Source organism: Panthera uncia, chromosome E3 (assembly GCF_023721935.1).
Source record: "Panthera uncia isolate 11264 chromosome E3, Puncia_PCG_1.0, whole genome shotgun sequence".
NCBI classification, from domain to species: Eukaryota; Metazoa; Chordata; class Mammalia; order Carnivora; family Felidae; genus Panthera; species Panthera uncia.
This window is the reverse complement of record NC_064815.1, coordinates 13865828-13889241: the sequence shown is the minus strand read 5'-3', so window position 1 is coordinate 13889241 and position 23414 is coordinate 13865828. Positions and strand designations below refer to the sequence as shown.

The window sequence follows — 23414 nt, the reverse complement described above, 5'->3', positions numbered from 1 at the left end:
CTCACCACCCCCCCCCCCCCCCCCCCCCCCCCCAACACTCTACAAGGAAACCACCTGGGGCTCGAGAGCAACTTCACCTTTATTCTAACCCACTTTAAATGAGCAGGGAGTTTTTGAAACAGCATGGTTTTCTGGAATGGAGAGAGGCCTTCCTGGAAGCAGGGAGATAGGCTGACCCTGGGAGAGGCAGGGCAGCTCCCAGAGAGGAACGAGCCACAGAGCCGGCGCGGTTCCGAGGGGACAGAACGGTGCCGCCAAGGGAGAAGACGTCAGGCAGTGGCTCCTGGTGTCAGGTGAATGCCCCGGCCAAGGAGAAACCCACCTATAGGGAAGTTGCTGAAAGCATTTATTGGTGACGGCCCTTTCTGCAGCTCGGGTGTAGTGTGGGGCATGACGTTCTCGAGGAAAGGTTTCATGGCTGGCTGATGGAGTGGCTGCTGCTGAGCTGGCGGGGTCTGTTGCTTCACCAACAGGTTGGGGTCCAGTTGGCGAGACTGCTGCATCATTTGCTGCTGCACACTAAGAGGTCGACCCTGAAAACAACCAAGTGATCGGGAAACACTGGAGAGAAAGTCTTTAGGGATACCCAGGTATTCCCCCCTCAACTGCCGAATTCCCCTCCTCCCCGGCAGGAAGGTGAATAATCACCACACTCCAGTTAACACGGCCTCCGGGCAAACAGGAGACTTAACGCATCACATATTTTGTCGTATCTTGATACAGGCATTTCGCCTCTCTTGTCACAAGCTCGAATGAAGTGAGTTCAGCGCAAGCGAAGCAAAAGGGGAAAGAAAGGTGCGATCTACCTGCTGGTCTTGCTGCTGCCGGTTCCCAGAAGGCACGCTTCTCTGACTCTGCGCCCTTTGCTGCTGCGCTAACAATCGCTGGAGGGGAGATGGCGAAAAGACCGTCAGCACCTCGTCAGAGTCGTGTCATAGAGCAAGCTTCGGGATGGCTGCAGGTGGACCTAAGGCGTGGCCTCATCTGGCGTACCCTCTTCCTGGGGCTCCCTGGCCTCAAGCCGTTGTTGAATTCGGTCTTTGGTTCGGTCTAAACTACTTGCGCTTCATGAGGGACATGTCCTCACCCCCCCCTCCCCGCCCCCATCCCACTCCCTCCGCCATCCCAGATCTGACTGGGTGGTGCTCGAAGAGCATCCCGCCCTTCCAGCTCACGACCTGTCCTCCCCGACAGACTGTAAACTTCCTGGGGGCGACGGCACCCACTGTTTGCTGCCACGCTTCCCGCAGAGTCTTGGGTTTATTAGCACACAGTAGACGCTCAACAGACTTGCACTGAATAGGACTGTTAACCGACTCACCTGTAACTGGGAGATCTGAGAAAGCTGGTTTAGTTGGGATAGCTGGTTCAGCATGGCTACCTGTTGAGGGCCAAAGAGCGGATTCAGGCCACCGTTGTTTGGTGCATACTTCAGCAATGAAACTGGAACCTTAGGATCACAATGGCAAGTTAATAACGTTGATCAAATAACTCAAAACTAACTAAATGTGCTGTGTATTTTGACTTGTCAATAGAGCAATTAAATCTGTGGACTATTACCATGGAAGGTTGGTTAAGTTCTTGCTTTGCTTTATCGTTCATATAAACTTTTCTGGGTTAACTACAAGAGGACAGGGGTGAAATCTTAAAGCGGCCAATTTACTTTGCTGTTGTCTTCCTCCCCTCAACGTGTTTTCCGGAAGGTAGTGGTAAATTTCAGGTGTAACTGAACTTGGACTCATTTTCTTGACCCAACCCACATCCGTTCGTAAAGATAGCTAATTCTGCATTAGCTGCGTCTCAAAGATGCCAGTCGACGTGATGAGCACCTAACTGTCTCGTTCAAATATCAAGTGTTTCCAGGTACACAGGGGAGAGCACGCCCGCAGTCGCTACCTGAGGGGAGAGTAATGGAGGAGGCACTTGAGCACGGAGATTAGGCTGAGATGAACTAAGAGGTTGTGCTGGAGGCTGCTGCAGGCCCCGGGCTTGTGCTGCTGTGTTTCCAACACCGAACATACTGGGATTGCCATTCTGCAAAACCAAACGACAGCAACAGAACCCCAGTGGGATTCTTTAGGGACGGACGTCGCAATACCACACTGTAATATTGATTTAAACACAGTAACTACAAGTAAGAGAGATCTTATTACTTCTACAAAGCATTCAACAGAGAGCCTAAAATACACGCGTGGACTTACCTGTCTAACAGAATTCAAGTTTTGCATACCCAGCCCTGCTATGGAGCCAAGGGCCTGGTTAGGTAGTGCACTATTTGAAGGGGGAAGCTTCATGCTTTGACTGGACATAAACTGCATGTTTTGGGATTCATCTGCTACAATGCCATCCTGATTGGACAGACAGAAAGATGTGCAACACCAGCCAAGCAAACAAGTAGAAGGGAGAAATCATTGCAGGAACAGAAGAGAAGTCACATGACATTCCAGCATCAACAGGAAACAGGTAGAGAACAGAAGAGATCAGATTAGTGTTAATTCTAGAGTACATAACAAGAACCAAACACATTTTATGGGATTCAGAAGAAAATACAAAATGCAATCCCTATGCTAAATGGAAACATAAAAGGGAGAATGAACTACAAATCCAGTAGTAGGATTTGGCACTGGATTATAAGCAGTACCTTACATTAAATGCCCTAACCACTAATGAGAAAATTATGCCATTAAGTGTACTGGTTATTAGCCACAGGGGTGAAACAAACAAACAAACAACAAACAAACAAACAACTTACCTTATCAAAATAAGGGCTGCGCTCCATGGAAGACTCTTTGGAAATCTGAGGCCGAGAACCAGGGCCTTTCCCGACCGTTCGATTGTAATCACCAATATTTAGGCTATGTTTATCTATGTCCATTCGTTTGTCTTGTAACATTCCTAATAAAGGCAGGAAATGATGTTACCATGTAGGAAGACGATTCAGTTGGCTTCAGATAAATTTACAGTAGAAAGCAAAACATTTCCTCCCTGCGGGAGGGCTTCTGCCTTGAGAAGGACGTGTGAAAAACGCGCTTGCATTTAGTAAATCTTGCATTCCTCACAAGTAAAGTTGGGTTTAGCAGACGCTGCTGTTTTACTGAACCAATTAACCTGAAGTAAATAGGTTAAGATGTCTTTGGTCATCTTTAACCTAAACTTTATAATAAAAACAATTTCCAGTTACAAATAACAAAAACAGCCGCCACGAGAATGCGCCATCGGGACAGATGCGCGCAATGTGCCGGGCACTCACTGTCCCAAACGTGTGCTCTAATTTCATGCTGGTAACCCTACTCTTCTCGCCCCCATTCAGCAGATGGGGAAACTGGAGACAAGACAGGCTCACACCTTCTCCTCTCTCAGGTCTTCCTCTCCCATTACGGTCCACATTCTGCCTTCTCTGCAACCTCAAACTCAATTTCTTATTCCTATATGTATCTCATCTTTAATAATAACCACGTATTGTTTACTGTCTCTCAGCTCCAAATTCACCCTTTCTGACTGCCCAGTCAAAGCACACCTGGGCTCTTTACAGTTTTTCCTTTGCCAGTTGGTGCAGAGGCTCTGTCGGCAGAGGGCGCCGGAGAGACGCTGTGGGAGGAAGTTCGATGTGCTCCCAGCAGCCCCCAGAATCCCCCCCCATCCCTCCACATGGCTCTGTAGCAGAGACTCTAGTGAGACACCGCTCTGCGGACAGATTTCCACCAAGTGCCACCAGCACAACAGCACAGCGACTCGCGTGCCATTCAGTGAGCCATGGAGGAGGCGGGGCCTCCTCCTCACAGAACGGGACCCACGGTCCGGATACGGATTTGTTTCTCCTGCCTGAAAAGCTTCTGGCATCCCCAGTCTGGCGGAAGGCCTTATATCCCCACAGCACTGTGTCTGACCACGGAACTCACTCCAGAGCAAAGGGAGGACGGTCATGGGATCACGCCCATGGATCAAGCGGTCTGACCACATACGCCGTCACCCAAAAGTAGCTAGCCAAACTGACAGGTAGAACTGGTTACGAACCAAGTCGGGAGACAACATCCTTCAAGGATGGGCTTCTGCTTCATGGCGCACACTGCCACCCACATCACCAGAACACAGAGGTCTGGGAATCAGAAGGTGAGAGTCGGCATGGTTTCTCTGTTATACCTAACAAGCCACTCAGAATTCTTGCTTCCTGTTCCAGCAACTCTACAGATTTGGAGACCTTAGTCCTCAAGAGAGAGAAAACCCTTCTACGAGGAGACACATCAGGCCGCTGAACTGGAAGATGAAAACGGCACCTGGACATTTTGCCCTCCTTGTGCCACTGAACCGCCAGGCAAAAGGGGTTCATCTGCTGGCTGAAGTGACTCTGATCACCAGAGGAAATGGGCTTTTTGATACAAAACGAGGGCCGCGAGGACTCTAGAACCCAGGGGGTTCTCTGGGGGTGCTCCTTCGCATTTCCGGGCCCACAAGTAAAGGCCAATGAAGAGCCAGAGCAACCAAGAAAAGGCAGGATGATTCAGGGCTTGGATTCTTTGGGAACAAAGACCTGCATCCCTCCAGCAGCAAAGGAACCCGGGGGCGCTGAGGTACTGGTGAGAGCAGGACAGTGTGGGACGAGTGGCGACAGAAGCAAGCCAGGACACCAGCCACAGGTCTGACCAATCACAGAAACGAGGTCAGTACAAGCTCTGCACGTTTCCTATGGTTTGTTACATGAGTGTGGTTATCTGGATAGGCCAACCTTCTCTCTCCCATTTTCATTTTATCCACTCTGAACTGATGAAAGTTCCTACCCTATCCAACTGTTGAAAGTTCGCTTTACAACTCGGTCTTTCAGTCTCAACTGTGACTAACTTTGAGGGGTGGTAATACCGCCAATGACAATGCAATGACTACTGGGACCGTGTGTGTCTCCTCAGTTTGGTGAGAGGGCAGACTTCCTCACCCGTCAGAAAGAGAAAGAGAGCCGTGTCTCGTTAAGACAGAGCCGCTCTGCCACTGCAGTGGGACAGGGCAGTGTGCGCACAGGGCGCGTGTGGAAGACGGTGGTCGAAGGGCGGGGTGAACCGTGCCATCCATCGACCTACCGCCTCTCAGCTCCAAATTCACTTCGTCAGCCCCGGACCCTTTCCGTATCTTTCCCTTGGCCGGCTGACACTGCAGCTTTGCGGGCAGAGGGTGCAGGAGACACTGCTGTCTCCCGGGTGCAGGCACCCCCTCCTGCTGCACAGACCCCACCCTGCCGCGGCACCCCCGGCAGCGGCTCTGGCGGTCTAGTGGCAGAGAGCCTCCCGTGAGACACCTCCCCTCGGGGCACAGCTCCTGCAGTTCCGCGTGGGCGACACCACCGTGACTTCTCTGCCACGCGGTGAGCAGAGGCCGGGTCCAGGAGTCTGGACCCCCTGCACGGGCACGCCACCTCAGTCCTAAGGTCAGAGACCTCTCCTTGCCTCTGCTAGTCTGTCTTCAGTGTGCTCCTTACCTCCTACTAGCCAAAGCCTCGTCACTCGAATAATTCCTTAGATTTGTATCAAACCTTCCTGTTCAAATCACTGCATAGTCCGCTCTCCTGCCCGGACTCAGACTAACAGAAAAACGGCACCACCTACTAAAGTTTTCAGGCAAGAAAGTGGAAATCAGCTTTTATCACACCCGCTCCCTCACCCTCCACAATGAATTGGTTCAGACTGGTTATCAACTTTCGTTGATTCTAATTCCTGTATCTCCACAGAATTAAGAGTCTTCCCACCTACTATCTTAGAGTTTTGAAATCCTCACTGGATTTGAAATCCCACTCCAACAAATCTCACACTGGTTCTGGTATCTTGTCCTTAGTCCTCTGCCGCGAATCTTTCCTGTCCTAAGACATTTTCAACCTGCAGCCATAATAATTTTACTATTATTATTATTATTATTTTTAAAGTTTATTTATTTTGAGAGAGACAGAGAGACAGAGAGCATGCATGCATGAGCAGGGGAGGTGCAGAGAGAGAGAGGGAGGGAGAGAATCCTAAGCAGGTTCCATGCTGTTAGTGCAGAGTCCGACACAGGGCTCAGGTGAGATCATGACCTGAGCAGAAATCAAGAGCTGGGCACTTAACTGGCTGAGTCACCCAGGTGCCCCTACCATCATAATTTTCTTAAAACATAAACCCAAATCATGTCATTCTCCTGCTTCAAATTATTTAATTCTGTGCTTTCAGAATAAAGTTCAAACCCCCCAGCTCCCTATGTTTTAGCCTCTGCCTCATTTCTAGCACCTTCCCTAGGCAAAGCTTCTTCATTACCACACTCCCACCACCACAACCAATTTACATTTCTTCTCCCACTGCATGGAACTACTTGCCATTTCTCTAGCTGTCTTATACTGTCTCTGTCCTATTATCTGAGCCTTTACACATACCGTTCCCTGAATTACTAAGACTCTATCACCCAACCTGGATGACTCTTCCTGACAGGACTAGATTTGAGGTAATCACAGACTGGTATCACCATGACCTCAGACCTTGCACAGCGATGTGCACTTGGAAGGCTTATAAACCACCGTACTCTAACGCGGGCTGGAGAGCACAGGATACCGTAACGGGAACCCAGACCTCCCCTCTCCTGGCCCAGGTCAGTGCTCGCTTAGTAGGATCATGTCACAGATCCGTTTGTCCATCAGTGATGAATACAAACTCAACCTGATTTACCTCCAGAAAGGTCCATCTTATTGCTCTGTACGTTTTCTTCTGGTGAGTCTCTCTGAAGGAAGAAAATGGGGCATGTTAGCAGGCCTTCATTCATCAATGGAAAGAAATTAAAAATGAAAACCTTTACTTCGTTATTTGTCAAAAGGCAAAGAGGATATGTGACCGATGTTTTTAGCTACAACTATAAAAATAAAGAAGGCTTCATGGCCCATTTTATTGTAACCTCCAGCAGACTCATAAGGCCTCAAACGTAAGTAATAATTTGTTAAGAAAACAAAAAGTTAAATTAGGGTAATTTAACCATCATTATAGGTGGTTAACAGACCACCTATAACATTATGGGGTATCAGACCACCATTAAAAGGGGAGGGGGCTGCTGGGAAAACATACTTACCGAAAAACTGATATTTGAAAACTGTTTAACGAATGGATTTATCCACGCTTCTTCTTGTTTGTTTCCACCTTTCATGGTTCCCTTTGCAAAACAAAAGAGTAGAAAGCTGCCACGGCCACCTCTATTGATCTGGGTACAGTGATGGATTACTATAACTTCAAGACAATTCCCAACTCTCATTTTTAGCCAATTAATTTCTCCTTCAACCAACTCTTATCCGAGTTGTTAACAATTACAAATCAACTTATTTGATTTTCAACTTCCTTTGCTCCAGTCCTCTGGTATAGCTGTAATGTACAGAGAAATCCCTAAAGGCAAGCAGTCAGAAGGAAAAGACGGAAGCAAAGGGCCTTGATGACCCACACAAGGAAAAAAGGTCCTCGGACTAACGGAGAACTGCTCGTCACACAGTTTCCAGTTTATAACTGGATGGTGCTCTGAGAGCTTACTCATAATCTGGATCTGTGGAGCTCTCACACCACACTAATGTAAAAGTAGTCATTAGGTTTCTCGGGTTCATCCAAAGAAACCCACATAACGCGTACTTTGGTTATGCTGCATGCGCTGTACTGAAAAAGCACCACACGTTTCCAAATGAAAGACTTGAAAAATTATGATCCGTGTTGTCAAGAACACAGTACCCCAGCAGCAGCTGAGGCTGGGGACCCCCCCTTCCACCCCGGTGCTGGCCGGGAACAGGCGGTACAGAAAGTACCGAGACATGCTTCGAGGGGGTGAATGGTCCACGACATGCCCGGTCGACCGGGAGGCTGGAAGCCACAGGGACCAAGGTGTCCCGTGAATGTGAAGACCATGGGGCCATTCTCGGTCTGCTGCCTTAATTTCCCTTTCCCGTTGCTACCGCCTGTTCCTTCCGACTGTGGGACAGAACACAGCTTCACAGTCCCCCCCAAGTGCAGGTCTCTGAAGCAAGCACCTAACAGCCCTCGCCATGGTTTCTGAAGTCGTCCTTGATTCCTCTGCCTCTCACTCCCACCTGCACGCCTAACTGGCTGCCAAGGCCTTCTGTCCCTTCCATTTCAAAATGTCTCTCCAATCAGTCCTTGCACTACACGTCCATTCTTGCTTCCCCATTCAGGCCCTCACTTCTCACCCGAATGAGTGCAGAAGCTTCCTGAGATCCCCAACTCTGGTCCCTCCTCAGTGCCAATGATCTTTCATACGATCACTGGTTAGCTTTCTTTAAAGTGAGTAATTTAAAAAACCCAAGTTCATGTTGCCTTCTATGCAATTTCACTGGCTCTGTATTTTAAACAGAATAAAGCTCAAGTTCTTTGGCACGGTACTGAAAAGACTTTACAACCTGCCCCTTCATCTAACTATAGAGCCAGATCTCTTGTCACCTCTGTCCAGAGATTCCACATTTTAGTATGTCAGGCTACTATTCTCCTTAGCACATCCCACCCCCAGGCATCTTCCAAATTCAAGTGGGCACTCCTTAGAGCTCTCCTATGGCCCCACACTAGACTCTGAGCTCCTTGAAGGTGCAGCTCATGTCCTAGTGGTTTTGAACCCCCAGCACCAAGCACAGTACCTGGCACACAGCAGAGGCTAAATAAATGTTTGCAGTTGCTTTCTAAAAGATTTTTACTAGCAGAAACAAAGGAGAAAGAGTAAAAAGGCTACACACCCTTTCCCTTCTCCTTTTTTTGCCACTCAGACCCTGTAAGGAAAGACAAAGTCACAAAACAGCATGGTCCAGTGGGAAGAACACAGGGTTTGGAACTGGAAGGCCTAAACTTAAGTTCCCGCTCTGTCACTTACTAGTTATGTATCTCTGGGCATGCCACCACCTTTTCCGGTCTCAAATTCCTAATCAGTATTCTATCACAAAAGGTCATGAGGATCAAATGGCTTACGTAAAATATGGGAAAACACTTCATAAACTACATGGAGGCAACAGGCAAATTCAGCCAAATGAAAATCTTTGTAAAGGAAAATGGCAGGTCCTAGACTGAGAATCCCAGGATTGAAAGGGAGGGACCCTGGTGGCCAGCTAAGGGAGCTACTGGATATTTTACCTGCAAGGTCCCTTGGGGTGGGGAGGGGGGTGTAAAAAACAAAACAAAACAAACGTTTCTCAAAAAGGCGGCGGCGGCGGTGGGGGGGGGAAGGGGGGAGAACCCCCAGGGGAGGGCCCCCCAGGGAGAACCACCTGGGGGCTGGGCATATATTTTGAAAATGGTCCCCAAGAGAATCTGACACCAGCATCCAATACCATCTCTTAAGAACCTGTGCTTTATGTCAGTGGTCTCAGACCTGGCTCTGCATCAGAGACATTTGGGGTCCAATTTCCAAAACTACAGCAGGTCTGGGGTACAGGAGGTTGTGCTTTTAACAAATGCCATTATGATTCTGATGTGCCGACAGGTTTGGGGGTAACATTTGTCCACATATCGGAGACAAACCAAACAACTCTGATCATTTCTGGGCATTTCTGTCACAGGACCTTTCGGGGTGAGGGAAGGGCTGAGGACGAGGGATGAGAAAGGAAGATGGTGATTCTGGGTAAAGGGGGGTTGGGGGCTCCGGGTGAAGCGGAATGGGAGATGAGCTGGCGGTGGGATGGAAAGAGTCAACATGGAGATTTGCCCTTCTCTTCATCCCCACCACTGCGGGCACCACTCTGGGTGAGGGGCTGTCCCAGGCAGCACTGGTGGAAGGGGAGGAGGAGAGAAATCCCAAGCTGTAGCAGTGGGGAGAAAGGAAGTTCCTGTGGTCTTATGGTTTTCTAGGTGGCTGCCCGTACACGAGGCTACACCTAAATTGGGGACTGCCTAGACTGTACTGGTCGCCATAAATGGGCAGGCAGGACAGCAATTTTTTCTGAGGGTAAACTACCTTTGGAATTCAAAGTTTCAAGGGCTGTGCCCTTGAAATGTTTACCTTCGATGACATTTTCTTTGTATATGGTGGCCAATTTAAAGATGAGTTAAGCTCTTGAGATGAATTACTATTCCACATTCCAATCTCTACATCCTCTTCCTCTTCCCAGCCAGTGGGGCGATTTCCAGGCAATGGCATATCATCACCACACCAGCCATCTTGCATAGATTTTGGCCCTGATTGTGGATGTGTGATACAAAGAGAAACATGCTTTAATCAAACAATTCTTTCTAGAGGATGAGTACTCATTAACAGGGTGGGGCGAGACGGGGGTACCTAAAAAAACCCCGCTTTTACTTCCCTTCCCAAATCTACAGGGCAGAAGTGTATGTTTTATACTGAGTTGAAAGTTCCATTAGGCAAGAATTTTTTTTTCTTTTTAGAAGTAATCTCTACACCCAACATGGGGCCCAAACCCACGACCCCGAGATCAAGAGTCGCATGCTCTACCGACTGAGCCAGCCAGGCACGCCTAAGCCTGAGAATTTTTTTAAATTAAAAATTTCAATGAAACATCTCCCATGCTTTTACAAACAGAAGGTACCTAAGATGGAACAATGGTAGCCTTCTTGTTCACCCTTAACATTCTGCATGGCAGCACACAGGGCAGAGGACAGAAAAAATTTAAAACTTCATTTTGAAATACATTTTCAACGAGCACGGCCAAAAAGTATTGCAAATCATAAGCAGAAAGTATCTCATCTCTATACTCAGCCTTTGGAAGTCCTACGGGGTACCCCACACACAACTTATGGGACAGTGACCGTGTTCATCTAAATAACAGGGGTCCTTCTTGAACTTTGTTCATTTTACATATAATATTCAGGGAATTATCTGAAACCTCAGCCGGACATTTTGGATATGCGTCCACATGACTATATATTCAGTCACTCATGCCGGACAGCATAAAAGTTGCTTGACCGTTACTAGATAATCTTATTTGGTAAAATGTAATTTAGATTTGGTGAAGTATATGCAAATCCTTAATAGTTAGCACAGTTCTAAGGAAAGGTAAGAAAATTCACAACGATAAAAGAGCAAACCAAGTTACGAATTCAAAGAGCCAGTGAAATCATCCAGTATGATAATACAGGAATACATTTACAATATAAACATTATCTGATTATTTACAGTCCTAGTCAATGACCGATCACCACTGTGACAAAATAGCTACCAGGAATTATCAACAACTTACCAGATTTGCTTAACGCTTGAGGACCAACAGAGCTGGAGCCCCACGTGGACGTGCTGGATGCCGCAGCAACGGGCTCCCCCCAGCTGGGACCACTGTCTATGGGTTTACCCCATGCTGAAGTACCATTATCCACAGTTGTGGCTGGAGTAGAAGGCTCCCCCCAGGGCTCACCCCAGCCTTTAGAAAGTGTGGGAAAAGAAGTCATCAGCACATGGTAGGGTGGGGCGGTGGAATAAGGGGCAGTAAGGAATACTTTAGGGAACAAAAGATGAAGACCTTCACATTCACGTATCTAATAATGATGCTGTGATGCGCAAAAACAGATGGCATCTGTTTTATGCAAAGATGACGAGTCATTTCCCATTATGATAGTTTAGCCAGTGATGTGACTTTTTCCACCTCTTCTTTCCTAACTGCCCTCTGGGTGTAGAGCAGACTGCTTCCAATAACCCCGATTATGGCAAGTTATCTTCCTTCGAAGACGAACTTAATTCCTGGGAAAGTCAAGTCACTCTGAGCCAAACCTAGTGAATTCAAGCGGGTGATCAAGCCGCGTAACAGCGTGTGGATGAAATTTGTACCCTAAGGGCAACCTTACAACATCACTGTTCTGGGATAAACAAAAATGAACTGCCAGACTAACAAAAGGTAGGTATCCGATTTTTATACCTGCTGGACAATGCTTCTTAAAAATTCTGAAGTGTTAAGTTGCCCAAAGCAAACCCATCAACATTGTTTAAAAGAACCCAAACAGCCTTTCCCTCAGATAGGCACCTGTTTCTTCTAAGAATTAAATTCAAATTAATACAATAAGCTCTACTTGGGAGACTAATTAGATGCTGAGAGGTTAGTTTATGAAAACACTGCTATCGCTACGTCCGGTGGGATTATTATTCAATAAAACCTCCATTAACAAAGACAATGCATTCCAGTGACACTTAATGAAAACCTCATTGTCAAGATAATCTGCAGAGATGGCAATCAGTTCCTTGTTATGGGAGGAAAGTGGAACGTACCACCAGAAAAGTATTATCAAATGTGTTAAGCACACATACACACTGTGTGTCTAACAGACTTGGATTTCAGGCCTCCTTAAATAAATGTCTCTGAAGGCCAAATACAGCACCTGGTGTTTAGAGTATTATACTTGGATGCTTGCTGTATTTCTGGGACTACTGTAGTCAAATAACAAAACCAAGAAGTGACGGCTAGGCTCCGGAGAAGTGGGAAATGTACGGCATTCCCACTCGACACCACTTTTCCGACTCTGCCTTCTGAAGCCTTCCTAACAGAGAATGGAGCACGTGAGGGTCACAACCAGCGCGGCCACCGGCAGAGCTCCGCTCCCTCGTGTTACACACCTTGCCCGTTACCATCTTCCCTAGAAGCTTCTCCTGCATTAGAGCAGAAAAGCCCTTTGTGTGCATATCCAACTACTCTGTGAAACAAATCTTAACAGCAGCGGTAAACGAAACGAGGCTACTGTAGTCCTGGGGGGTGCTGTGTGACACCACCAGACTCGACCCGGTGGAAACTTACCGGAGCCGCCGCCCGTCTCTTTGCTGGAGATGGCACTTGCAGACGGGAGCAGCTGCTGGACCTGTGCTTGCTGGTCTGAACGGCCGCTGCCGTTCGGGACGTTTCTGTTCCACATGTTCACATTTTTGTAGTTGTACTTGCTTGGGTCTCCCCAAGCCGAAGTTCCGTCATCAATCTCCATTTTGCGACGTATGGATTCCGGGGATGGTTCCTCCCAGCCTGTGGGCTCTTCTTCCTTTGTCGGGGCTGGTATAGGTCCTCCCAGCCAGCCTGTACCGGGAGGTTTGCCTGTAGCTGGCGGGATCCCCCAGGATCCGACAAGGTCTTGTGGCTTGTTCCAGTCTGGAGAACCGACTGGCTTCGACGAATCTCCCCAACCTAGAGACTGATTAGACTTTGGAGGATCTCCCCATCCCTGGGAAGGATTAGGTTTAGAAGATTCATCCCATCCTGATGAATTATTTGGATTTATGTTATTTCCCCAAGTAAAAGAACTAGTTTTACCAAGTTCGTTCCAACCGGAAACGGACCGGTCACTGTCACTACCTCCTGAGCTAGATTTCTTATTAGCCTCACCCCAATGGTTACTCCTTGAAGTTTCTCCCCAGTTATCGCTGGCGGACACGGCCCACCCTTGGTTTGATTTTTGCCCGTCACCCCATCCCTGTTTGCTCTTTTGCGAATCATTCCACGTGGACTTCTCTTCTTTGCAGTTCCCCCACTGATTGCTCTTGACCGTTCCTGTAGCAGCAGAATCATCTTCCCATCCCCCCTGGCAGTTCGAGCCTTTGGAATCTCCCCACCGCAGAGCAGGTTTGGGATCTCCCCACCCCGATACAGATGAGGTATCGTTACTAGTAGGGCTAGTCTTATCTACACACGCCCCTGAGTTAAAAGTCTGTGTGGCAGAGCTTCCCCAGGCCTCTGTCCCATTGTCAGTCTTTCTTTCCCCTCTAGGTGAAGTTTCGGTGTCCCAGGCAGTATTCTGCTTAATCGGAGTCTGTCCCCAACCAGAGTTGGAGAGGACACGTGGATCCAAGTCAGTCCTGTTCACGATGCTTTGGAGTAATGTGTGCTGATCAATTTTCCTCCTATCTCTACTCTGACTTTCCCCAGTTGCTTTTTCCTCGAGGCGTCCAGTGCTTTCTGTACTACCTTCACTCTCCACTGTTCCTCCTGTTTTGGCCCACACGCTGTTCTGCTCGTTTGTCTGGGATGTGGCAGCACCCTGATCCTCTTCCTCAGTAGATTTCCATCCGTTTGTAAACTTCTTACCATTGCCGTTTGCACTGTCATTGGAATGCTGATTGCTAGGCAGTTTGCTCCACTCCGCGCCGGGTAGATTAGTGCCAGTGTTTTGTGCGGGAGCTCCCCACCCTCTTCGACTTCCTCCAGAACTGGCGCCATTCCCGCTTCCCCATGACGCACTCTGGGAACCCGCTGCCCCGGACTCCCACACGCCTCCTCCTTTATTTGCGTTAACTTGAAAGTTAGTGCCAACAGGCCCATTCATGCCAGGCTGCATTAGAGTTGCATTCACAGTGTCACCATTAGCTTGGCCGTTAGGGCTCGAACATTTGTCTCCAGAGTAATTAGAACCATAGGCACCCCACGTAGTACCGTAAGAGCCTCCACTTTTTGACTCTCCATTGCTAAGGTGAGAAAGGGAAGTGCCATTCATAACTGACGGAGCCTGTATCTGAGGAGGATTCATTGTGCTCACACGCCAGGCCCCTGTATTACTAGGCAGTTCATTATTCTGTACTGAACCGGAGTTTGGTAAACTAGAGGTCATAAAGTTAGTAGTGTTATTTGGTCCAGTCATTTCAGTGGTAATATTCTGAGGTTGACCACTGAATGAAACCTTCTGTGTACCACTTACTTCAGATTCACAAGTTTCCTGAAGGCTTCCCCAGGTACCATGGGTGGCAGAGCCACCCACTTTAGAGTTAATACTCTGATTGTTAGGCATCTGGCCTATGGTACTGCACTGAATATTGATGCCGGAACTACCGCTCCCTACAGGCCCTTTTAGGGCAAGTCCGTTGTTTTCTAATACTGGCCAGGCACCATGGTTGCTAGCTGGATTCAAAGTGCTTGGATTTAACCCTCCATTTGATGAAGAACTTACAGTGCCCCAAGCATTCATTCTATTGTTGCTACTTTCTGATTTGCTTTCAGGAGCATCCACAGAGACCTGACATGTGCTTATTATGGCTCCATGGGAAAAACCCCATGGCCCAGTACTACCTCCATGGCCCACATTATTGCTGCTGCTACCAACCACAAACTTGTTTTGGGAACCAAGTCCAGTGCTATTCCGAAGGCCATCTTTTTCACCACCTGTGTTCCCTGAAGCCATGATAGTGATGTTTCTCTCTGATTCAGAACTGGAGACAGAATCAGCATCCATACATTCTGAAGCCAACTCTGGATCACTGCCAGGGACTGAGGGCCATACTTCTTTCTCAGGGGAGTCGTTCACAACAGCATTCTTACAATTTGTGCTAGAGTCACTCGGAGAAGACACAGGTCCCCGCTGCGAATTTTCATAATGGGATCCTGAAGTGTTGTGGTTTAGATCTAGAGTAAAGGAGAAGTACAAAAACACTTAGGAAGGGTCTGAGAAAATGATAAGTACGTTATAAATGTATGTGGTTCCGCCATACTGACAAATACGATACTTGGCAGTATGGTTACAAAGGCACTGGGTATATGCCAGCCGCCAACGTTTCTCATCCAATTGTTAATCCCACACGGGAAGGGTATTTTGCTGCTTTGTTCACTGATGTTATCCTATAAGCCTAAAGCAGCACCTGGAACATAAGAGCCCCCTCTCAATAAATATCTGCTGAATGAACAAACTGTTACCTTATCAGCAAAGAAAAGAATTTTGGTGTCAGGAAGGACTAGGTGATAGTAAGCGTATTAGCATAATGAGGCAACCCAGGCCTAGAGGCCTGACATGAGAAAGAAGGGGTTGGAAAGTAGATGGGTACGGACAAATAGACAAACTTGATTAAATGTATTAGAAATATACTAGAAATGCCTTCTTGTCTTCCCTTTCTTAGAACGGCTTTTTCACACAACTGTTTTTGGGTATTATAACATGCTTATAAAAATTACAAAGTCTTTTCCATTATATTTCCATTTCATTAGTGTTTATACTCAACCTGAAATACTGCACACAAGTCAGCATATTTTTAGTTCCATTCCCCTTCATAAAAATTTAATTTACCTTCACAGCCATGTTTTTTTTAGAAGATCACAGAATTGCGAGGATTAAAAAAATCAAGGGCAGACACTGGACACTATTAATGACCGACCAGTCATATAATCCTATACTCTTGGCCTCACCGCTGTATCTCATCATCTAGTTATTTTGCCGCAGGTAGGGGGCAGGCAGTTCTCATGTTTCTAATACCTTCCCAGATTCATTACTCTCATTTGGCTTAAGGATCTGGTAGTTAGTAGTTTCTCAGAGATGCTAACCTGCATAAGATGTCTGCATTTAGACTGCCTTTAGGGGGTCGCTTATGTTGTAGTTCTCGACTAGAGTGGTAATCAGAATCCTATGTGGTGCTTCTAAATAACCCACGGGTTCAAGTCATATCCCAGACCCAATGAGCCAACCGCCAGGGACTGGAGGCCTAGAAAACATATATAACTCACTATCAGGATGTTGCTAATGTGGAAAACCAGGTTCACCTGGTATCATTTTGTCTCAAAGCACAACCTCCAAGCAGCAAAACATTATGAGCTAGAAAAGAGTAGCAGAAAAAAGGACTAAAGAGAAACCAAAAGCATGTATATAATTCACTAAATACATGAAATTTAAAGTTCTATGAGAGACTCTGGTCTCTGCTCCCTGTTTGAGAGTCAGGTTTTTTCAGCTGCCAAATCAAGTTTGCCATCTTTCATTGCCTGTGAGAAGGATTTTTGTCACAAAACACAAGACACCGAACAGTCTGTCTCGTTGGGCAAAAACAAGCCAATACACGGACTAGCACCTGCACCGCCAGCAACATCATTCAGTACCACGGGTCATGTGTTTTCTATGCATTTTTGTCACTGACTCCTTGGAACGACCCTAAAGCACAGCTATTACCTTCAACTTTGTAGACGGGGAAATCGAGGCCCAGAGGGTAAGTTATAGCACAGGTGAGGAAGAGCGGATTCAGCACTTGGGTGAAAAAACTAGGTGGCTAATAACAACACGGCTGGAACTCTAGAGACACAGAGGTTCAAGTCCGGGCTCTATGCAGCAGCTGTATGACCAAGTCTGCAGACTGGGGACACAAACTGCACCACGCCACCCAGCCGGGAGCTACACTGTCCTGTGTAAAGTATTTAGTTCAACACCAGCTTCGAGGAACTGCTCCACGGAGCGCCAACTGGGTACAGTGAGTAAGAGCACAGCTCTGTTGCCAGACTGCTTGGACTTAAAAGCTGCCCTGCCATTTACTAGCTGTGTGATCACAGGCAAGAGGCTCCGTCTTCCTGCAAATTAGTTTCCTCATCTGTAAAGCAGGGACGATAATAATACCCATCACAAATAGCTGGAAGATTGAGTGGTTAATAATTAAAAGTGCTTTGAACCATACCTGATCCAGAGTAGGTACTTAATAAATGAGGGCGGTTATTATCACTGATTAATATATAGTGACGATTACTGGGATTTTTCAGTCCTGTCTCCAAAGCACATTTTTCACTCCATCACGTCTATCTCAGGAAGAACAAAACTGGAAAGCATACAACAACCTGCTTACTTTAAATCTCTATATAACTCACAAAGAATGCTAATTCCTGAATTATTCCCCCACAGGCACCTCCTCTCAAAGGGGGAAAAAAGTTCCTGCTTCTTTATTGCTTTTCTTCATCTCAGTAAGTTTCCTAAAACCTAAGATTTATCCTTGCTTGCTTCCTGAGCGCGGCAAATCCTAAACACTGCCAAGCCCCAAATCCATCCACATCTCCAAATCTAAATAATCAAGCCGCCGCCGCCGCCACCACCACCACCACCACCACCTCAAAGGCTAGAGCAAAAGTACTTGTTTCCATTCTTTGTTTTTCTGCAAGCGCGTGTTTTCTTGCCACTTCCAAATAGCAGGAGTCAGTAAGTAAGATCAAGAATGTTAGACAAAACTACTTAAGCTGAAAATAAACGAACAGACCTGGAATTTAACACTGAAACAGCAAAAGCACTCCCATAACGACAGGAAAAAGGTAGGAAAGGTGTCGTCAACACTAATACGCAGCCTTGTGCTGGAAGATGATCCAGAAAAAGGTACGGAGAGCAGACAGGAAACAAAGCAGGTTAACATGTAAAAGCCATGGTTTTCCTATACACCAGAAATAGTCAATGAGAAAATGTGATTGAAAAAGGATCCTAACTGCAGCAGCCACAGAAACTATAAAGCAGCTTGGAACAAAGCTAACAAAAATATTTAGTCATTTATGATTACATTTGATTGCAGGCCACAGAAGACAACTTGATTAAATACAGAAACTTGTTCCTGAATAAGAAAATAATAATAATATTCTTTCTTAAAGTTTAATTCAATTAGAAGAAATTGCCAGCAGGGGTCTTTAACTTGGTTTAAGTGACTTAAAGATTCATGTAGAACATAAGAAAATTCAAAAAAAAATCTCAGGAGTGGGAGAGGGTGGGGGGAACCGCATGATCATGCAACAGCTAGCCAGTGCTGCACTGCCCGAGTGTCTAAGCTTTAACCGAACAGTAAAAGCAAACCAGAAACAGATCCAAGCATTTGTGAAATGTTAGCATTTTAAATCAACAGGAGAAAAGGAATATCCAATACTTTAAAAAGATTTCTTGAAATGAGACAAAATTTGTCAAAAATAATTTCATATGATTGTGTTAAAAGGTGAAACCATGAAGTCACCAGTGAATGAGAATTTTTATACATAAAAAAGTAAAAAAAAAAACCAAAACAAACAACAAAAAACAAAAAACCCACAAAACAAAGGACCTAGATCTGACTACTTGCCCCAAATGCGAAGCCTTTTTATGTCAGAATACATCAAAAGCAAGCAAGCAAACAAAAAAAAAAAAAAAAAAAAACCCAGCAAACAGCATGATACATTTTGCAAACCAAATTCTATCACCTTTAATGTTAGTAAAAATTTCTCAGAATCTAGTCATGAGCTGGTTTGGAGGTGGTGGTGGTCTAAATGTGTCTTTTGCTATATATTTCTATGTATTTTAGGAAAAGGAGAGATCCATCAGCACTTATTAGCTAAAATTCCATTTTTAATCTGAAAACTATTTGATACTTTCAAAAAAACCTAAAAGAGTATTTTGAAAACTGTTTACCAAGGACCTTTTGGTTATGAAAAATGTGCAGTTTAGACAGAGGTGGGGAGATCCTCGTCTAATTAAGGTGTAAAAAGAAGAGGGTTCCTCGGCGATTGCAACTAAAACATTTCAGAGACTGAGATTATTTCAGAATTGGGAGAGGTCAAATTTTTAGTATGTTTCCCTTACAGATAAGGAAACCAAAACCCATCATCACAAATGATCCAGAGGATAAACCCAGAGGAACCTTATTAACAATCCTGTTAAGTTTTTCCAGGAAACAGCAAGCAACAGCGAGACTGTGAAACCCCGTGTTGGCGTGAGGAAAGGGGATAGTGGAGTTTTACTGAGTGTGGTGCAAAACACAAATCTGTACACACGGCAATGATGTGGGCAAACTAAGATCCGTATGACTGTGCTTTAACTGCAGAACACTGGAAATGCAAACAACCACCGGCTCCTAGTCTCTCAAGGGTGCTGGGGGCAGCTCTAGCATCACATCTCAAGAAGAAAGGTATCACTTCCTAGAGCCTCTGCACAAAGATCAAAGCGGGCGTGTGCAGGCAGAGCACAGACTGGCTATAATTCAAGTGATTTGTAAATTAACAGTATAATCTGCTCAGGAAGAATTTAGATTCAAGAAAGTTCATTTACTTTTCTTATTAAATATATAGCATATAACAGATTTAACAGTTAAACATGTGCTTTCTGCCTTAAAGACTTCATTCTCACCAGAGGAGAAAGTCCTTCAGAAGTAAATAGTACTTCCGTGTCATAGTATTTCTGGGAAGGATGATGCAGTATCACTGGGAATATGAGAGGCTGACATGCACAATTTCAAACAGCACTCAAGGGACAAAGTCTAGAACGTTTCTTTCAGTTATTCTGGCCTCTAGTCCAGGGGCTGGGAAAACTTTTCCCGTGAAGGTCCGATTAGTGAATATTTTAAGTCTTGCCAGTCAGATGGTCTCTGTGGCAACCACTCTGCCACTGTGGCCTGGAAGCAGGCATAAAAACAATGTGGACACGAGTGGCGTGGCAGTCTTCCAGTAAAACTTGACTGGAATGGGCTGCAAGCCATCCTCTTCTAGATTAAAGAAGACAAAAGCAATACTACCAACCAAATGTGATGCACGGATCATGGCTGGTTTCTGGTTTGAGACACGAGGTGAGGCTGCTGGGAGACAACCATAAAAGACAATCTCAGGGGTGCTGCTCCAGACCACATGGTGAGTGCCTCGATGGGGCCAGTGGTGATGGCCATCCCCGGGAGAGGAAAGCTGAGACATGTGGGAGATGAACCAGCAGGACCTGGACAACCAGTGGCCCGTGAGACATGAGTTTAAGATTTCTAGATGGCTGGTGCTGGATGATGGGGGTGCCAACCTTCTGAGCAATGGAACCCAGAAAGAGACACTGGAATGTGGCCAGATGAGAAGTTCCATTTTGGACGTGTGGGGTTTGAGGGGCCTCACATCAGCTGAAGACATCCAGAGGACATGAACCTAAAACTGGGGAGAGATCTGAAGCAAAGCCATGGGGGGGAATAAAACCTGAAAATTGGTCAAAGAAAAGGGAAAGAATGCAAGAGCTTTCAGGAGGAGGGCGCGATCAACAATAAAAATGTAGGTGTCTATTAAGATAAAAACGGAAAAGTCTGTTTTTTGCCACAACTAAAACTAAAAATAAGTTAGTCTGGATTTGTCGTTCAGAAGATCAGTGACCTTAGGAAGAGCTATTTTAGTCAAGTGAGCAGGAGCCAGACTACAGAGGACTGAAGTGATGTATCGGAGAGTACAAATATAGACCACTCTGCGAGACGGTGGAGGAGAGAAATTCTGTGATTCCTCAGGAGACTGGGAGTTTAAATTTTTCTTAAAAAGACGATACAAGCTTAACTAGGTTTATAGACTAAGGGCGAAGAGGTGCGAGTAGAGAGCAAAAAGCAGAAGCTCCGGGACAGCAAGGACATGAACCACACTGAAAAGGCAGTAAAGAGCACAGGTGGATGGACAATATTTTCATCTTGAAACACCTCTGGAAACCTTAACATTTTCTTTTTCATTAAAACAGCCCCGTTTCTTGGTCATTCCCCATGATAGCTCACATGACCTTGAGATCTCTTAAAAAAAAAAAAAATTCAAACGTAGTAAAGGCTATGAAAAGTAATGCAGACAATACCCACATGCCCCTCCCCGTGAGAAATAACTAATACAAAAAAGTCCTGTGCACCCTTCTCTGACCACATCTCCTCCCTTCCCCAGTGAGTCACCGAGGGGTAACCACTCAAAATGCTGTATCTGAACTCATCTCTAAGCAATACAGAATGCTGTTTTGCAGGCTTTATATTTTATATAAACGATATCCTACCATAAACAAACAAAATGACATTCTTGGAAGAACCAGTGGAACTGTGAACACGAACTACGTATTACAAGATACTGAACGTGCCCCCTCTTTGCGCAGGGGTGGATCGTGGCATCATGGTTGCACAGGAGACGATCCTTATTCTTGGGGAACTTCCTGTAGCAGTATTAAAGGTGAAGTGTAATGAATGTGCACGTGTGTGCACACGTATGTACACATGATGGGGAAGTGTACACGTGAAGGCGAGGAGGAAGGTGAGGGAAGGAGGTGTGTATGTGAAGTCAAGGTGGGAACTACTAAGAACCGCTGGATCTGGGTGCAGGGTACACGGGGATTTGTTTCTCTCTCCGTTTAGCTCTTTGTCAGCTGGATAATAAAACGTGGGTCGGAACACTTTGGCCCCGTGAGAACAATACTGCTGCCAGCCCTGTTACGTGCATCAGCGCCGCCCAGATCCTTTATTACCTAAAGGCCTCTAGGTCCCCCAAACTGAAGTGTTATTTGGGCAGCAGCAAAGCCCGATACCCGAAGGCTCTAAGTCCCTTGGCACGGACCGAAAGCATCGTGCGTGTTTGAGGCCCGGCCACAAACGGGAAGCTGGGCACGCAGAGCAGTCTGGTTCGACCGGCGCAGCAGGGTTCTAAAGGCTGGCACAGGTATTTCGGAAGGGTACAAAACTCAGTACAGTTGCCCCAGTTCCCATCACTCTTTCTCATCTTCTACTTCACTTACTTGCCAGGCCCTCGGAGGGGCTGAGCTTGTGACCTCTGATTCACGAAGTACTATTCTCATCTAGGTGAGACTCCTGCTCCCTGACTGCACTGAATAAACGAGAAATGAGTTCTGTGAGGACAAGGGAGGTGTATCCAGCACTCCTCACTTTTATCATGAAAACTTTAAGCAAATAGCTGCGTATTTATTGTATGTACTGATTAACATGTCAAATCATCTCCATTAACTGCATCTGTTCGGGAAACAAAAATGTCAAACACGGATACAAAAAATTAAAAGTTAAGATTGTGTTCGTACAATTCGGAACTGCATGCGGTTCACAACACCGCGGCTTTTGTGTCTGTGGACTGCTGCTCAAGTTGTTTACAACATAGGCTACGCCGCTCCTCACTGATCACTAGCCTAAGCTCGAATCTGTAAAATGAGGCTTGAATGTGTTCGTGAGGTGTGTGCATCGTAGCGAACACCCGCTAAAGGTTAGTCGTTACTGCTGTAAATACCCCTCAGAGGCCAGGGCAGGCCTGACAGTCTCAGGCGGCTTCCCTGGCTCACAGACACCCGGCGGTCTCTTACGTGGCTAAAGTTGCTCCTACTCCGAGTAGCGCCTACAAAGAGGTTTTAATGTAAACATGCGACATATGCTGGTAAAGGGGGTTCGCAAATGTTTTCAAAACAGATAAAAGCACAAGTCTGGTTTCTCTGCAGAGCACTCTGCCTTTGTCATTCACAAGCCTCCGGGCTCAGCCAGACTGCCGACTGCCGCACCCTCCTGGCTTCCGGCTCCACCTCCACATTAACGCAGTGCCCCCTCGGAAAGTCCTTGGAGAAACACGCAGGATACTTTTCCTTTTCAGCCTCTGTTGAAGATTTCTTCCTATGCTCACACAGGCCTTCTTTTCATCTGAATGCACATCTGTCATTCTTGGGGATTTCTGACCACTACCCACTTTTGAGAAAAACACTCTTACACTCCTATTGGTCCATTTAAAAAACACCTTTGTTCTTTCATGTCCCAAACTGAAAAAGCGTATTCAACATCATACCATTTTCTAAATTTACCGGCCCCCTTCCCTGTTTTGTGAACTCCGATGCCACCAGTTTGGCGTGTAGTAGGTACTCGAGCACGTGTTGTGTGAGTAGCCTCTCCTAAGGTTTCAACCACACTTTTAGAAAACATGCTGATGACTCAATACATCTGTTCCCAATCTGATTTCTCAGATGAACTTCACACCAAATTAACTGCTTGGCATCATATATAATGTCTAAACCAGACTCTTCTTCCTGAAA

At 46.2% G+C, this 23414-nt stretch overlaps 1 protein-coding gene across 10 annotated transcripts in view; it reads right to left on the bottom strand.

The window, feature by feature from the left end:
- Positions 1-23414, bottom strand: part of TNRC6A (trinucleotide repeat containing adaptor 6A) — a 98512-nt gene that overhangs the window by 20306 nt on the left and 54792 nt on the right. For 6 of the 10 annotated variants that reach the window (XR_007459514.1, XM_049638444.1, XM_049638445.1 and 3 more), the window contains 11 exons: positions 12710-15292; positions 11171-11347; positions 9976-10151; positions 8720-8752; positions 7069-7149; positions 6675-6726; positions 2753-2895; positions 1897-2034; positions 1322-1450; positions 807-884; positions 323-533 (listed from right to left, as the gene is read on the bottom strand). Coding sequence is in view for 9 of the 10 variants with exons in the window: in XM_049638444.1 (XP_049494401.1) it covers positions 323-533; positions 807-884; positions 1322-1450; positions 1897-2034; positions 2753-2895; positions 6675-6726; positions 7069-7149; positions 8720-8752; positions 9976-10151; positions 11171-11347; positions 12710-15292 (3801 nt within the window). In the remaining variant the exon portion in view is untranslated. Of the gene's footprint in view, positions 1-322; positions 534-806; positions 885-1321; positions 1451-1896; positions 2035-2201; positions 2349-2752; positions 2896-6674; positions 6727-7068; positions 7150-8719; positions 8753-9975; positions 10152-11170; positions 11348-12709; positions 15293-23414 lie in introns of all 10 variants that reach the window. The other 4 variants (XM_049638450.1, XM_049638446.1, XM_049638443.1 and 1 more) reach the window with 4 other exon arrangements.